The sequence below is a fragment of the Rissa tridactyla genome, chromosome 2 (assembly GCF_028500815.1).
Source record: "Rissa tridactyla isolate bRisTri1 chromosome 2, bRisTri1.patW.cur.20221130, whole genome shotgun sequence".
NCBI lineage: Eukaryota > Metazoa > Chordata > Aves > Charadriiformes > Laridae > Rissa > Rissa tridactyla.
Genome location: NC_071467.1, coordinates 109,037,500 through 109,053,691, shown reverse-complemented (window position 1 = coordinate 109,053,691; position 16,192 = coordinate 109,037,500). Strand labels below are relative to the sequence as shown.

The following is a 16,192-nucleotide window of genomic DNA, read 5'->3' as shown; positions in this document are numbered from 1 at the left end:
CTAGAGTCTTTTAACACGTTAGTGTCTTACTAATTGCCAGGGAGGTTTCAACAGTAGACTGAGATATATCCCCAGCTTTTAAGGCTCTGGGAGTGTTGATTTGAAAAATAAGGAAGGATTAATTTTCTTATGGGACTAGCTTTGCTGGGAGATCCTCCTTCTGCCCATCTTGGCTGGTATGTCTGTCCCACTGTGCTAGGACACTTTGCTAACCTACAGCGTGTGGAGTACAGGTCCCTGTTAACCCAAGTTGCAGGCACTTGCCGGTTGCAGGATAGGGGTGATAAAGCTTGCAGTTGTCCTGCTTAGGCTGTGGGAGTGTCTCTCTGCTTGCTTAGAAACATTCTCACATTTACATTCTGGAAAGGAAAGGTTAGGAGGAAGAGTAGGAGAAGTGTTTAATAACTCCATATAGTGTCCTAACACAATTTGACCATGTTTTCATTTCAAAGGTTAATACATTCAACTTGGATTTGTTGAATCATGTAAAGTAATATTTCAAAACATCCTCCAGAAAAAAAAAGAGTGAGTGTGTGTGTGTATATATATATATATATGATGGTTACCTTATTCTATAGGAATCAAAAATGCCTGAAGACCTTTGTAATGATTTTTGTGTGACAGATTCAGTCAAAGTTAATGATTTTGCAGGCCCCAGTTGTGGTTATAGTAAAAATAATTGCATTACCCCTGCTCAACTCATTGCAGTTGCTACATAGTTTAAATATTTTATGTAGTTTTTAAGGACTGATCCTATTCTGAGGTGGGGAAAAATGCAATAATCCGTGCCGTTTCTTCCGTCTCAAACCACAAGGAAACTTTCTACTATCACCATTATTGAGATATTCATCAATCAACCTGCAGAATCTTCCTGTTTTGAATTACTTGTCTTATCCTTCATAACTATTTTTTAAATGCATGCCTACTTGTGAGCAATTTGAGTATGTTTTTTAAAACCCTCATTAGCATATGTTAAAGAGGTGGGAAGTTTGAACAACTCAAATCAAGTCATATTTTTGTCCGGTGGAGGACTTTGTGAAATATGTGATGTGCAGGTATATGTGTATAAAACCATAAACGGGTGATGTGCAAGTATATTGCTTTTGTTGTGCTTGTTGGAAGGACCTTAAAAAGCAGAAATTTAGTTTGCAAAATGGTCTGCTGAGCTTTTAAATACTACTCAGAGGAGCTGTTTATTACTTACTCAGGTGAATAATAAAGGCCAATGAATACTGAAAGGGTTGCAAGATCTCATAATGAAAGCGGTAGGATTTTTTGCATGTCATAGTCAGAAGTTTTTCTTTTTTCCGTGAATATATACAGGCAGTTTCTGATTGTATATCAGCACTATTGCTTCTGCTGTAGCTAAAGAACAGAAAATCTAGGTTTACAAATTTGAAAAATGGTAGGATATAGAGCAGGAGGAGAACAGAAGATGTTAACGAGAAAGAAGTTACAGAAAGAGGCAATTTTGAACTAGTTTAATGACACTAGTTAATATTTCGTTCTTAGTTAATTCCCTCAAAACTCACATATCTTAATGATTACTGAACATCAAAAAGTGTCTGTGGGTCTAAGCAATGGGGAGGGCATGGCAGAGGGCTCAGCATGATGCAGAGAAGAGGTTACAAAGTCTCTATGGGAATATTTATTATTTCAAAACAGAGATGAGTATAATAACACTTAGCATTCATAGTGCACTTTTTCATTCCACGTTTACTACAGATATATTGGCATAACTTCTATGCAAGCATTTAAAATATGAATGTATTAATACTCAATATGGGTAAGACAAGGGAGGGAAAGGTTCAAGGAGGAAAAATTAAGGCAGTTGGACAAAATTACAGAAACACTTTTTCCCATCCCAAGACTGGCGCTTAAGCTTCATCCTGTGCTGTGCTTAAACCTCTAGGCCACAGCTCTCTCCTGGGATATCACATATTACGTATGGATGAGTTTTCAAAGTGACCTAAGAGATAGGCACTGTACTCCCTCTGAAAGGCAATAGGATTGAGGATCCTAATATCCCAAGGCCTTTCTGAAAATCTCGTCTTACATACGTTCTTAACCACTTCATCACACTCACTAAATAACAGGAGATACTTGTTAACAGCATGTGTATTAGTCACTGAAAATAATTTATCCCTGCTTTGGGGCTCCTCTAAAGAAATTATACCTCTCCATTTCTCAGCCTTCTCTATATAACACCTGAGAAATAATTGTTTTCATTTTTCTTTGCCTCATTGATTGTAGAATAAATAATCCATGAATAACTCCCCACCCTCATTATTCTACCATATCTGGTGAGCAATAACTTTTGGTTCAGTATGTTTAAGGGCAGTGGCAGGAGGGATGGAGAGAGATGGAAAAGAGCGGTCAGTCTCTTGAAATCCCTAAACCATAAGGCTAGGATATGGCCAGGTTGTCTCAGTCATTTCTTGTAGGTGAAAACCATAATGATACTGTAATGCAGCTTGCTTCCTGGCTCGCTCTCGGAGTGAGAATTAATTACCGAATGAAAACATCTGCATTAGCGGCTCCTGCAGCCCCAGCTCTCTACAGGCGGGATGGTGCTCACCCCCCCCAGAACTAGGACCGCTCGGAGGACTTGCCTGCTGGCCACCTGGCTCGCATCCCGGCAGGTTGGAGCTCGGGGAGCCGCTACCATCTCGGGTGCGCGGGGGAGCGGCGGGGAGAGAGGCAGGAGCCGACGGCGGGGGCTGCCGCTGCGCCCCGGGGACGGCAAGGAGGCGCCGGGCGGTGGGCGCCGCACCGAGCCTCCGCGCCCGGCCTCAGCACCGCGGACAGCGGCATCGGCGCGGCCTCCCCGCGGCCCGCTCCCGGCCCCGGCCCCGATCCCCGCCGCGGCGCCCCGGCCCTGGCTCTGAACCAGACGAGGGAGGACGAGCAGGGTCCTGGAGGCCGGAGGGGCGCAGAGGAAGAGGGAGGAGCCGGAGGAAGGGGAGGGAAGGGGAGGGAAGCGCTAGGGAGAGGATTTTCCCTTCGGCTTCTTTTTTTTTTTTTTTTTTTTTTTTTCGCTTGGGGGGGTGGTTGCTGCTGCTGGTGGCAGCATTTCCTCCCGCTGGAAGATGATGAATACATGAAGAGAGAGGCTCCGAGCCTGCTTCTCTGCTGCGGGAGTGTCTCTCCCTCCCTCCCTCTCCGCTCTCCCTGCTCCTGTGTGAGTGTGTGTTTGGCTCCCCGGCTGTATGTGCGTGTACACTGTGTATATATATCTGAGCTGGGAGGTTATTGCAAGCTTCTCTCAGCAGCGCTGCTCTGTGCAGGAAGAAGAGCTCAGCTGCAGTGGTAGCATCAACAGCAGCATTAGCAGCACCAACAGCTTTTTCTGCCTTTCTCCCTTGCCTTCATCTCCATCTCCCTTTCCCTCCCTCCTCCCCACATCATTTTGGGGATTGCGTTTTTAATCTTTCTTTTTCTCTTCTACAATCCTTGTTATTTGATACTTCGTGGCTTGCTTTTTTTTTTTTTTTCCCCCTTCCTCTGAGAAGGAGGTACAGACACACATACACAAACACAGAGAAATAAGGGAAAGAAAAGTACCGGGACTTATCCTGCTGCTGCAAACCCAGAGATAGCAGACGAAGAGGGGGGTTGGCTTCTACCCCAAGGTAAAGCCCTGCCCCCTTTACCTCCTCACCCCCTCCTCTGAGAAAGACAAGGAGAGAGAGAGAAGGGGCCAAAGTGGAGAAAAGCAGGTCTTCTGCGGCTGGCATTTGGAGTACAGGGAGCCAGGAAGTGAAGGATGGTTGTGGTTACCCGAGCTGGCTGCAGGGCAGCTCTCTTCCTCTGGATTTTCAGCAGCATTAGCTGCAGAGCCAGGACCGCTCTGCCTGCATCTCGTAAGTACCCTTTTCTAAGAAGCATGCACAATTTCAGCTCTGCAATAAGCCAGAGGGGAATTCCCTCAACTCTGTGAGGCTGATTATTTTCTCTCTGCTGGTGAATCTTGTGTTTGATTTTCTGTTTGTTTGTATGTGTATGTACGCACTGAGGTTTGATATTGTTCGCAATGCTCCCTATCAGATCTTCCTAAGCGTAGATGATTTCAGTGGTAGCTGGTGTGGAAAGTTGAAAGACCTGCTCTATGATATAGTCTTGGTTCTGCAATGGAGTCAGAGGGGGAAAGGAATCAGATAGAAGCTATTTAAAGTTTGGGGAGTGTTTTTGGTTTGGTTGGTTGGTTTGTTTTGTTTCGGTTTGGTTTTGTTTTGTTTTGTTTTGTTTTTTCCCACCTTCCTCAGAAGGTATGAAATTTGCATTTGGAAGTACTTCACTTACACAGTTGTGTGAGGGAAAAGAGGAGATGTGAGCAGTTTCCATAACTAGTGTTTTATCAAGGAGCAGCAAGAGAAAATTTTGTCTCATTTGAAGAGAAAAGAATGATGGTGAGTTGATGTGACGGAACTGAGCCAGGACAGCTTTTCTTCAGAGTGAAGTTTTGCTTCCCATAATAAAATGAGCAAAGGTATTTTAGAGAGACCAGCAATTGCCCCCCTAGGGAGGCAGAAATAGCAGAGAAATGATCAAGCATCTGCTGAAATGCTGAACTTCAGATCGGCGGAGTGCAGAGGACCTGTACAGGACCCAATTCTGCTATCAGTGTAAAAATGACAGCGTACTCATTGATTTCAATGTGTGTGAGATCAAATCTTTAACATTGCACTGAGCTGTAGTTTCCAGCAAAACATTTGCAGGTAGATGTCAGTGTTAAGTACTTAGTTGTTTCTCTTCAGACCATGTAAAGCATTTGCCATTTGCAAAGTATTTTTGAAATGCATACTGAAATAAAGCAGAGCATTTTTATAGAATCATCAAAAATAGACACTACTGTTGACTTTCTCTGTTGTTTATAGAGGAAAGAAATGTCATGAGATGTTACAGATAGATGTGTTGGTTTTGTGTGTATTTGAATGGGGGCTGATTCTACTGAGCAAGCAGGGAATTGTCTTAGAATGTAATGTATATACTGCGTAGAGATCTATGTGGATCATTACATTTATTTATTTATTTACTTAGGAGCAGGAATGAACAATGCAATGATCAGAGAACTGGAGCACTGCTGTACTTTCTCAGTGCGTTTCTATCTGTTATCGTCTGATACCTCATGAAAAATAAAACAATGATATTGGTCCAGGATTTGCTTGCACTTAGACATTTATTTATGTGTCAACAGAAAATGTACAGCAGTGTCTCCATTGTATCTAGGTCTCAGAGGCTGTAGGATGTTCAGTTATTTTTCTGCCTTTGATTTAGGAGAAATATTGATCCTGAGGTTTACTGCTTAGTTTTGACCAGCTATCTAATTTTCCTTCTGAATATTATTTCTTCGTGGTCATCTCTGAGACTCTGCATAACAGGAATATACAGGGAGACAAAAAATATTATGATTTAGGTTGTCACAAATCTTTTCTTAGAAAACAAAGTTCCCTATACTGATTTCTATAATAGGATTTTTGATTTTTTTTTTTTTTTCATTCAGTAACTAATGGCTGTAGTTTAACTTGAAAATGACCTACAGTGGGTTACCAGATTAGTCAACAAACAAATCTTTTAACTTTCGAAAGAAGTTAGTAGAGAAGTTGGTGGTTGTATTAACATCACTATAACCAGAAATTCCATGAATAAAGGATATATATAATCTTAATTACAATTTACTCGTATACGTTCCCATCTTGACAGGTTTTTTTTGGATATTCAAGGATTTCTTTATATTAATTGATCTTCCAAGAGCTTATACACTACGCTCCTTATGTAATGTATAGCATTTCATTTCTGACTCACTTCTGAAAGTGAAATGGAGCTGGATTTGTTTACTGGAAACAGAAATATAGCTAGAAGTACATGTCAGCCTTAAAATTACAAAAGGAGTGTTCACATTGCAGTACATGCTTAAAATTCTTGTGAAGACATACAGCTGCTTGGGAAGTGGTACCAGAGTAGGAACTCAAGTGCTGTGTCACAGTGTTTTGGTGCACCACTTAACTGGTTATTCTGTTGCACGCTTTGGTATACAAACTGGTCACTGTGCTGTGTTTTCTGGGATTGTTTGTCACTTTGTATGCAACTGATTGTGAATGACATTGGGTAATTTTGTTCTCCTATGGCAACAGAATGCACATAGGTTTTTATCTTTTTTTTTTTTTTTCCTCATTGCTGGATTTTGAACATCGTATTGGGAATACTTCTGAAAGAATTAAAAATCTGTGAAATGTAACTTTGATGTAAAACTGATTTCCAGCCACATTTTTATTTTCTCCTCCATTGCTACTTTATGTTTTGACTTTGAAGTAATGAACAATAGCAAATTTATTCTTTACAGTACTTTTTAGGAAGTATGCAAGATTCATGGTGTATGGTGAATTACGAATCCCTATATATGAGCTTACTCTTCAGTGTTTTTTTACAGTCTGCTTGTGCTGACACAGAAAAAGATACAGTTTTCAGAAAGAATAGAATCAGACATCACTTATGTGAATATATTGCATCTCAAATGTTTGTTTACTTTGCAAAGTCAGTAAATCTATCTCTGTCATTAAAACGACGTCTCTTAGTAATACTGATTCAGAAGGGATCCTGTTGAAAGCTTTGAATCTCATTCAGTTTTATCTCAAGATGAAGTGGGTGTTGAAAGCCCATCTTGTAGTACAATAAACGTACACTGTGATGCAGTATCACACACACTAATACTCAGATCTTACTGTAAATTTTATTCATAGTCAAGTTTTTCATACTTTGGCATTAAATTCCTCCTTGTGGGTTTTTTTTTGGTTTTTTTTTTCTTTTTTTTTAAACGAACATAGAGGGATCAAAACACTCTTAACTTCTGGAATCAAGGCTAATGAACAGCTCAACCAGGAGAGGTCATCACAAGATAAAAAGTAACACAGAAAATACAAATTTAGTGCTTTATAGTCTTTTACATGGCTTATAGAGGGAATGATAAGAATATGTCTATGGGTAGACTAACTTTCAATTGTGTTCTTATAAAAAAGACACAAAGCAGCAACCTGGTGTTCTTAATGAGAATGTTAAAGGGATTCATCATAGGATCTTCTGCTTCTCTATGAAAGCAACTCACTTTAAAAGTAATCGTCTTTCACAGCTAAGTTTTATTTTTGGTTGTCTGTTTATGTGCAGTGCAAACCTGATCAGTACAGAACTAGGAAAACTTCTAGTTCTGATACTTTTCATGCTATTGCAGTAGGTCCCATACCACTGCTGAAGTTGAAGTTGAACTGCATTTTACAATAATTGATGCAGAAATCAAATGAGGGGCAAGTATAGTAAATCATTAAGATCTGCGTATAAGTGAAAATATGCATCTTTTGGTCTGTATGGCACCCAGACTTTCCTTAGTAGCTTGGGTAAGTGAGAAAAGTATTAAAAAAGTGTAATACGCCTTTTGAAAGAGCAAGGCGTTGCACAAGAAACTTCTTTTCTGGAGTTCTGGACTATATAGAATTTGAGAATCTACCCTTCAATTCATGGTGCTTGAATGTTGGGTGTCTGGAGATGTCGTATATTCTATTAGACTCATATTCTAGTGTTATCTTTCTGGAAATTTTTCAGACATAATGGTATTTTGTGAAATCTGGTCAATTCCAGATGTGTTAGATCTGATGATTAACATTTCTTAGGTTAGGTCCTGTTGTCAGAGATTCCACAGAATTCAGTTTCAAGTGTAACAAAAAACTTTCACATAGGTTTAACGTTTAATCATTTTTTTATGCCTGGGTGTCAAAGCACTTAAAAATATACTAAACTTTTAACCTGAGGGCCTGAGTTTTCTTTAAGACTGTAGTATTTCATAACATTAAACTTATGCTTTCTTTTTTTTTTAGAAAATTTTAGCTATAAATTAGACCAAAATTTACACCCATCATTATACAGTATTATTGTAATTTAAGGTGCTATACATCACTACATAATAAAATTAACATTCAACAGGCAAACAACAATTTGTTAATTGGTTATTATTTAACAACATTGAACTGGGTTATGCAGGGTGACTTTTTAAATGAATATGCTTTTCCTAGGACCTTACATGTGAATGAAATAGTAATAAATAGTCTGCTGTCATTTCCAAACTGGTGACAGCAGCTAGAGCCTGCATCAGTGCTGAAAAAACAAAGTTTCAAAGAGTCCTTAACTTCTGTGTATGCAACAGTACATACAGCCTGCTTGCATACATTCATCTATCTACAGAAAGTCTGAATCAAAGTTTGATGTGGTCAGTGGGCATTGAATCAATTGCAAATGTCATTGAATTAATGTTTTAAAAACTGTTTTTTGCTTGGGTTCTTTTTGCTTTGCTTGTTCATTTATTTTTTTAAACTCTGGTGCAATAACACGGAATAAAGCACAAAAAGTGCTTCAGTAAGTGGTCCAGTCTGCAAGAAAGTTTGGAAGTAAGGTTGAAGACTATGAATTGAAAAACTGTCTCTGCGAACATCGTCTGTTTCTTTTGCAAGGAGGAGAGAAATATTTTCTGATTATCTCTCATTTTTTTATTCAGGTACATTTGGAAGATTATTTCAGTTGATGCAGTTGTGACAGAAAATATTTTATATATAATATATTAATCAGACATTAGAAACTGAAGATCTGCTTGGATAACTCATCACTATGGATGCGTGACAGGCAGTAGGTTTTCCCATAGGAGTTTTTTAGGAATTTCAACTTGCATCTCTAAATCTTATAAAGCATCAGATCTCATGTTCAGTGTTTAGTAATTATAGCAATATTTAAGACTTTGTAATAGTCCTAATGCTTGGGGCAATAACAAGCTATGCACAAACTATGGGAGGTTTCAACTTTTTCTTTTTCTACATATGCAGAAGCTGATGTACCTCTGAGCAATTTGACTCATAGGTCAGACAAAAGATAGCTTGAGGTGTGCCACCGCCCATGTCTGTATTTCCTAAATACCAATCATGATCGGTCTTACAAAAGTACACTTGCAATTGTGTTTCAGTCACTTCAGATAGAAAATGTTAGAGAAGCAACATCAAGTCTTCTTCATCAGATGAAACTGAGTGACTTTTTCATTTTGTTAGACTTCAAAATTTTAAAGTATTTAGAAAAAGGTAATTTGATGAGGGCATGATTTCCAAAGTCCACATGAACATGGCATCCTTCTTTGAAAGATCAGGAAGATCTGTGGGACAAAAAGACTCCGGTAGCTTGAGTCTTCTTCCACCGAGGGAAATAAAAGTTATGCCACTGATTTTCAGAACTGTGTGGTTATGTTTTTTGTCAGTGAGAAGTTCTTGATTCAGTCCATTGGTATAAGATACTAGAAATAATTAAAAGGTTCTTCAGACTTCAGCCTTTCAACTAACATCAATTTTATCTGTATTACACTTCACTTATTCAGCTACTTTACTGGCATTGCATAGGTAGATAATGTGAGACCACCAGCAGAACATGTTAAATCTCTAAATTTGGTGGTGTAGGAAGTTGCGGTAATCAGTAATCAATTCTTTTGAGCCATTCGGAGTTCCAGCTTAGAAGATACCATAGGTATAATAAAAGCATTCCCAAGACTGATGTTTGACATTTACAAAGAACTCGGGCACATCTAGATTTTGATAGTTCTGCAATTTCACAAGCAACTTTACAAAGTTGAGAGACCTTTCCTGCCTGAGAAATTGTCTCAGTATTCATGCACTGCTGTAGTAGCCAGCCATTTCCTATTTGTTCCTCAAGCTTGAACAACTGCTAATTCAGAGCAGAAAAAGGATATTGACATTCGCATTTACCTCTTTCCTCTGCCCAAAAAAGTCTAGGGACTTTTTGGCTTTACGATCTCCTGTGGAGGTCGTTCTTTCAAACATTTGACTTAAGTGGTCATGCTAAACCCACTGAGGGACTGAAAGATTTATTTAAACTTACAGTTCATAATTTGACGTTAATATTTATCAACATTTAAAATATTTATCAACTGTTTTATTTTCAGCTGTGTACACACTCCAAAAATATGTTTTAAATAAATCAATGACTAAGATCCACTCAACATAGCTAGGAACTTTGTTGCTGGTTTTGTGTTTGTGTCAGTAAAAGCTCAGGCTGGGTTACAACTTTAAATGCGTAAATAAAATAAGCAGCTAAAAATACTCTCTGGTAGCAAGGGAGCATTTGAACTGTCCTAGCCAAAAGATCTTCCATCCCTCAAATGAATGTGATATTTTAGAATGAACTTTTATTATTGTTTCTTTAGAATATTTGAAATCCCAGTTTAAAGAGAAAGTAACATTTTCGTGTAGAAATTTAATGACATGTTTAGATATCGGTCTGTTTGATTTTGTGTAACTGCTATATCGTATAAAATTTTGTAACCTTTGCTCAGGGAAATCAGCCATGCACATGCTACATTTTTCTCTACTTTCTCTGTTTCTACAATGTAGGAATTATCTGCCTATAAGCGTTTTTTTCATTAGAGTTGTGCCACTGTCCATTTTTTTATCACCTAAGTCATGATAAAGCCTTGGCTATGTCCCTGATTGTTTGCTCAATCATCTTGTATACTTACACTGATATTTATTGTGAATCCAATGAAAACCTGGAGTTTAGAGGGAAGGAATACAAAGATCAGCTGTGATCAGACAATGAATACAAATGAGCTGAGGAGACTGCAAGGGTCCACTTCATAAGGGGTAGCTTAAAGTTTGTGATGGAAAGTTTGCCAGAGAAGAAAAAGAAGAATTACTGCCATAACGGAAGTATATGGGTCTAGTGCAATGGGATGCAACGCAGCCGGCAAGGAAATTGCAATATATTTAGGTTTTCATGTCTTACGTACTGGATTTAAATGTCACTGGTGTAAAGTTCTTGAAACACAGTTTGAAATGCAGTTAAATTGCGATGTAATGTTATCCCCAGCTACATTCATGGGAATAGTAGCAAGACTATGGTTGGGGAAAAGCCCTACTTATTAAAACCAAACCAACAAACAAGAAAACAAAAATCTTTAATTTGCACCCTGTTTACCCAGTTTTGAATCAGTAAGATCTCTAGACTCTGCCCAGATTGTCAATGAGACATAGAAAGGGCTTGTACGTGTTCTTTTCTTTTCCCTGAATACAGATAAAAATTCAAATTTTTTAAAGAAGATGAGGAAAAATGAAAAATAAGGAAAAGAAATTAATTTTAAAACATAATTAAAAATTAAAACTAATGGCCTCCCACCATTGTTCTGTACCATGGGAAAAAAAAAGGAGAGGCTGAGGAGAGGTTGTGTCCCATATGATAACAGTAACACGATTTTTTTCTGCTAAGGAATGGAGTCAGGAGGGGTGGCTTGCCCAGTCCATAGCATAAGCATTGCATTAGGAGAAGAACGAGCTTCTGTAAGAAATGGAGTCAGAAGCATATCCTGCACAGGGCAGGCTCTGCTGGCCACATGCTTCCAAGCTTCAGCAAGCTGTACTCTCTAATGTGCTTTCCTTCAGTTTTACATCCAAAAAAATTATGCTGCTGGGCATCCTGTCAGTTATATGATGAATGTCCTACGTGCTTCTTCCCTGGTATGGCCAAGCTGTTAGAAATAATAGTGGAATTCCCTATATAAAAGAGATGGTATCCATTACAGTTCCAGCCTTCTTCCAAAAAACACACGCTGCCAGACCACGCATCCATTTCCTTCTGCTCTCAATTTATTTGCCGTTTCTCACGTACTTCCTTTCTCATTTTATTAATCACCTTACTCCCTGCTCTCTGCCCTCTCCCCACCCTTTTCTCCAGCAATAAACTGACTCCACTGACTTCTCTTGGATTTTCATTGATTCATCACCATATCAAGTAATTTGCTGAGCCTGAAACTAGGGGAGATTGTCTTCATTGAGTCCTGATTAATTCATCCGTATGTGAAAGCTAGGTACACAGGTAATAACTCAGTTGAAACTCCTTCACTGCTTAATTGCTGTGCCATAATCCTGGCATGTTAAATCAGATAATCAGATATTATGACTGAAGTTAGGATTCATTTTTTCCAAAAACAATTATTAGAATATCATTATAAGGAATGCTTTTAATAATTCTGTTTATGATTATGCATAAAATGCACTTTCAGACTTCAGGTCAGTACAATGCATATATATTATATGTGTGGAAAAAATTGCGTCAAAGGAATGCTGTGAGTGAGTCATGGTCCCAAACCTATGTATTCATAGCTTATAAGGACAAAAAGGATCATTGAACCCAGCTAAGGTGATATGGTGGGTTGTGTTACTACCTTTATCTGCTTTATACATCACAGAATCATAAAATCAATGAACCAGAGAATGGTTTGGGTTGGAAGGGACCTTTAAAGATCATCTAGTCCAGCCACCTTGCCATGAGCGGGGACATCTTCCACTTTGATCAGGTTGCTCAAAGCCCTGTCCAGCTTGACCTTGAAGACTTCCAAGGATGGGGCATCCACAGCTTCTCTGAGCAACTTGTTCCAGAATTTCTTCTTTCTCTCTAACCTGTATTTGCCCTGTTTTAGTTTAAAACAGTTACCCCCATCCTATCACTACACGGTAAAAGTTTTTCTCCATCTTTCTTGTGAGCCCCGTTAAAGCATGGAAAAGCTGCAATAAGATCTCCCTGGAGCCTTCTCTTCTCCAGGATAAACCACCCCAACCCTCTCAGCCTTTCTTTATGAAAGGGAGAAGCCCTCTGACCATTTCTGTGGCTCTCCTCTGGACCCACTCTAATAGGTCCCTGTCTTTCTTGTGCTGGGGGCCCCAGAGCTGGATGCAGTACTCCAGGTGGGGTCTCAGGAGAGCAGAGTAGAGCAGGAGAATCACCTCCCTCAGCCTGCTGGCCACGCTGCTTTTGATGCAGCCCAGGGTACAGTTGGCCTTCTGGGCTGCAAGTGTACATTGCCAGCTCATACCTAATTTTTCATCTGCCAATATCCCCAAGTCCTTCTCCTCAGAACTGCTCTCAATCCATTCGCCACCCAGTCTGTACCACTACTGGGGATTGCCCCAGCCCAGGCATAGGACCTTGCACTTGTTCCTTTTGAACTTCATGAGGTTCACATGGGACCACTCCTCAAGCCTGTCCTCAAGACTCCTTATCCCACTGGATGGCATCCCTTCCCTCGGGGGTACCAACTGCACCACTTAGCTTGGTGTAATTCACAAATTTGCTAAGGGTATGCCCAGGTCCACGTAGATTACATCAGTAGCTCTTGCCTTACCATCGGTGCAGTCGTTCCATCGTAGAAGGACAACAAATCAGTCAGGCACGATTTGCCCTTGGTGAAGCCATGTTGGCTTTCCCTAATCACCTCCCTGTCATCCATATGCTTTAACATAGCTTCTAGGAGATTCTGTTCCGTGATCTTCCCAGGCACAGCGGTGAGGCTTACTGGTTGGTAGTTCTCAGGGTATTCATTTTTACACTTCTTAAAAATGGGTGCAATGTTTCCCCTTTACCAGTCGCTGGGGACTTTGCTTGACTTTCCTGACTTTTCAGATGTGATGGAAAGCAGCATAGCAACTACATCTGCCAGTTCCCTTGGGACCCTGGGATGCATCTCATCAGGTCCCATAGACATAGGTATGTTCAGGTTCCTCAGGTGATCTTGAACCTGATCTCCTACAATGGGTAGGACTTAATTCCCCCAGTCCCTGCCTTGAGATTCAGGGGCTTGAGAGATGAGGACTTGATGAAAAAAAGTTGTTGAGTACCTCCGTGTCAGTTGTCACCAGATGACCTGTCTCATTTATCAGGTGGGTACAGTTTCTTTTGTCTTCCTTTTCTGACTAACATAGTTGTCAAGCTTTTGACACATTTCGTTACAGCATGGAATGTCTCAGTCTGGAACTGTGTTCTTTATCCTAGGTTTATGACTTTACACATTGCCACATTAAAATGCCTGATGATTTCCTTTTACCAGATGACCTAGATGTTCCAAGCTTGTGACATGTGTAAACTTCAATCTCAAGTCATCTTCAGTTTCAAAGACTATGCATTTTTCTGCAGTTCAAATAATGATGTTAAATAACAAAGGGTTGAAAATCAGATTTCCACTGATTCTCACTAGGAACCACTCATTTCCTTTGTTACGGTTAAATTTTGAGATATTTAGTACATCACATTTATAACAACTCTGGATCTTGGTTAAAATGGTGTACACAGCCAGTCAAATGCCTTCAGAATTCAAAATGCATACAATTACAGTGTATGCAGAAACAGATATAAATGCATATATATGCAAATTTGATGTGATCCATATTTGTCATCTCAGCAAAAAAACCTGCCTTCAAAACATCAGGATACTTTGACAAGATCTATTTTTTATAAACCCATGTTGATTTGCACTAATTACATTTACCTTCTTTAATTTTTTATTAATCAGGTTCTATTATTTCGTCTAGCAGCAATGTTAGTTGGAGCGGCTTGTAATTATGCAGGTCATCTTCTTGAGTGTCTGCACACGGTACTTTCTTTCAGTCTTTTGGAATTTCCTTGGTATTCCAAGGGTTACTGAAAATCAGCAATAACAATGGTCAGAGACCTTCTCAGATACAGGTTGCCCTGCTGTTTTGAAACTGTCTAGCCTTGTTAGCTTCTGTTTAACATCTTCCTCAGTTTTTATTAGAATGTAAATTGTTTTGTTGCCACTCTGGGATCTGACTATGCGGTCTTGTTTGTTTTCCTAACACTATGTTTTTGTCTCTTCTACATGCCTGGCAATTTCACTACTTGTATGTAGCAGTCTTTTGGTATGGATCCTTTTGCACCCTGTCTCCTCTCTCACTGCTTTTAAAAAAACAAACAAACCAACCTGCTTTTTTGTTTTCTTTCTTCTTATGTTTCCATGCATAGATAAATGAAGCCTTGCATCCTTTTGCTTATAATTTTTCTGTATTTGTTAGATTCTTATTTACAGAATCACAGAATGGTTGAGGTTGTAAGGGACTGCTGGAAGTCATCTTGCAGGCAGGATCACCTAGAGCAGGCTGCCCAGGACCATGTCCAGAGGGCTCCAGATATTCATCAACCTCCCTGGTTCTATCTCCTCTCTAAGGAGATACTCCACAACCTCCCTGGACAACCTGTGCCAGTGCTCAGTCAGCTTCACAGTGAAAAAGTTTTCCCTGATGTTCAGATGGAACCTTCTGTGTTTCAGTGTGCGCCCATTGCCTGACAGGTTCCTGTGGGCCCATTTCTCCAGCCTGTTGAGATCCCTCTGGATGGCAGCTTGACCCTCTGGCATATCAGCCACTCCTTAGAGTTTTGTGTCGTCAGCAAACTTGCTGCACATGCACATCATCCAGATCATTAATAAAGAAGTCGAACAGGACTGGACCAAGTATTTACCCCAAGGGTACACTGCTCCAGCTACACTTTGTGCCGCTGTCTGGGCCCAGCCATTCAGCCAGTTTTCAACCGACTTCACTGTCTGCTCATGCAGCCCATACTTCATCAACTTTTCTATGGGGATCTTACGGGAGACAGTGTCAAAGGCGTTAACAAAATCCAGGTAGACAGTTATCAACTGCTCTCCCCTCATCTGCCAGGTCAGTCATTTCGTCACAGGATTTTATCAGGTTGATCCAGCATGACTTCCCCTTGGTGAAGCCATGCTGACTACTCCTAATTATTTTCTTGTCCTTAGTGTGCCTGGAAATGGTTTCCAGGATGAGCTGTTCCATCACCTTCTCAGGGACTGAGGTGAGGGTGACAGGCCTGTAGATCCCTGGGCCTTCCTTCATGCCCTTCTTGAAGATAGGAGTGATATCTGATTTCCTCCAGTCCTTAGGCGGCTCTCTCAATCACTATACGTGTTGTCAAACGTTAGCTAAAGTGTTTTTAAACAATTCCCATTCATAGTCAGGTTTTTCTGTTTGAACTCTTAAATCCTGAAGAGGTCTAGGTACTACTGCTACTAAATACACTTAATACTGGATTTATACCTCCATCAAGGAGCAACCAAAATCTGTTAGTACTAGAAACACATATACAGAAAATGTTTATTTAGAAAAACATCCAGAAGACTCACAAGAACCCTATCCAAGACATTCAGTAGGTCATCTGTATTCAACTACGCATTTAAGCAAGTGCTTTAAAACAGGCCCCTGAAGATATCCAAACATTCGTGAATAAGTCTTTGATGATGATAAATGTTTTATTAAATTGGTGGTTGAAATAGGACAACCATATGCATAAA

The 16,192-nt window shown here is 39.8% G+C and overlaps 1 protein-coding gene across 1 annotated transcript in view; it reads left to right on the top strand.

The window, feature by feature from the left end:
• The first annotated feature begins 3,766 nt into the window (after positions 1-3,766).
• Positions 3,767-16,192, top strand: part of CNTNAP2 (contactin associated protein 2) — a 1,192,916-nt gene continuing 1,180,490 nt past the window's right edge. The window contains exon 1 of the mRNA XM_054190578.1: positions 3,767-3,863. Within this exon, the coding sequence (XP_054046553.1) occupies positions 3,767-3,863 (97 nt within the window). The remainder of the gene's footprint in view (positions 3,864-16,192) is intronic.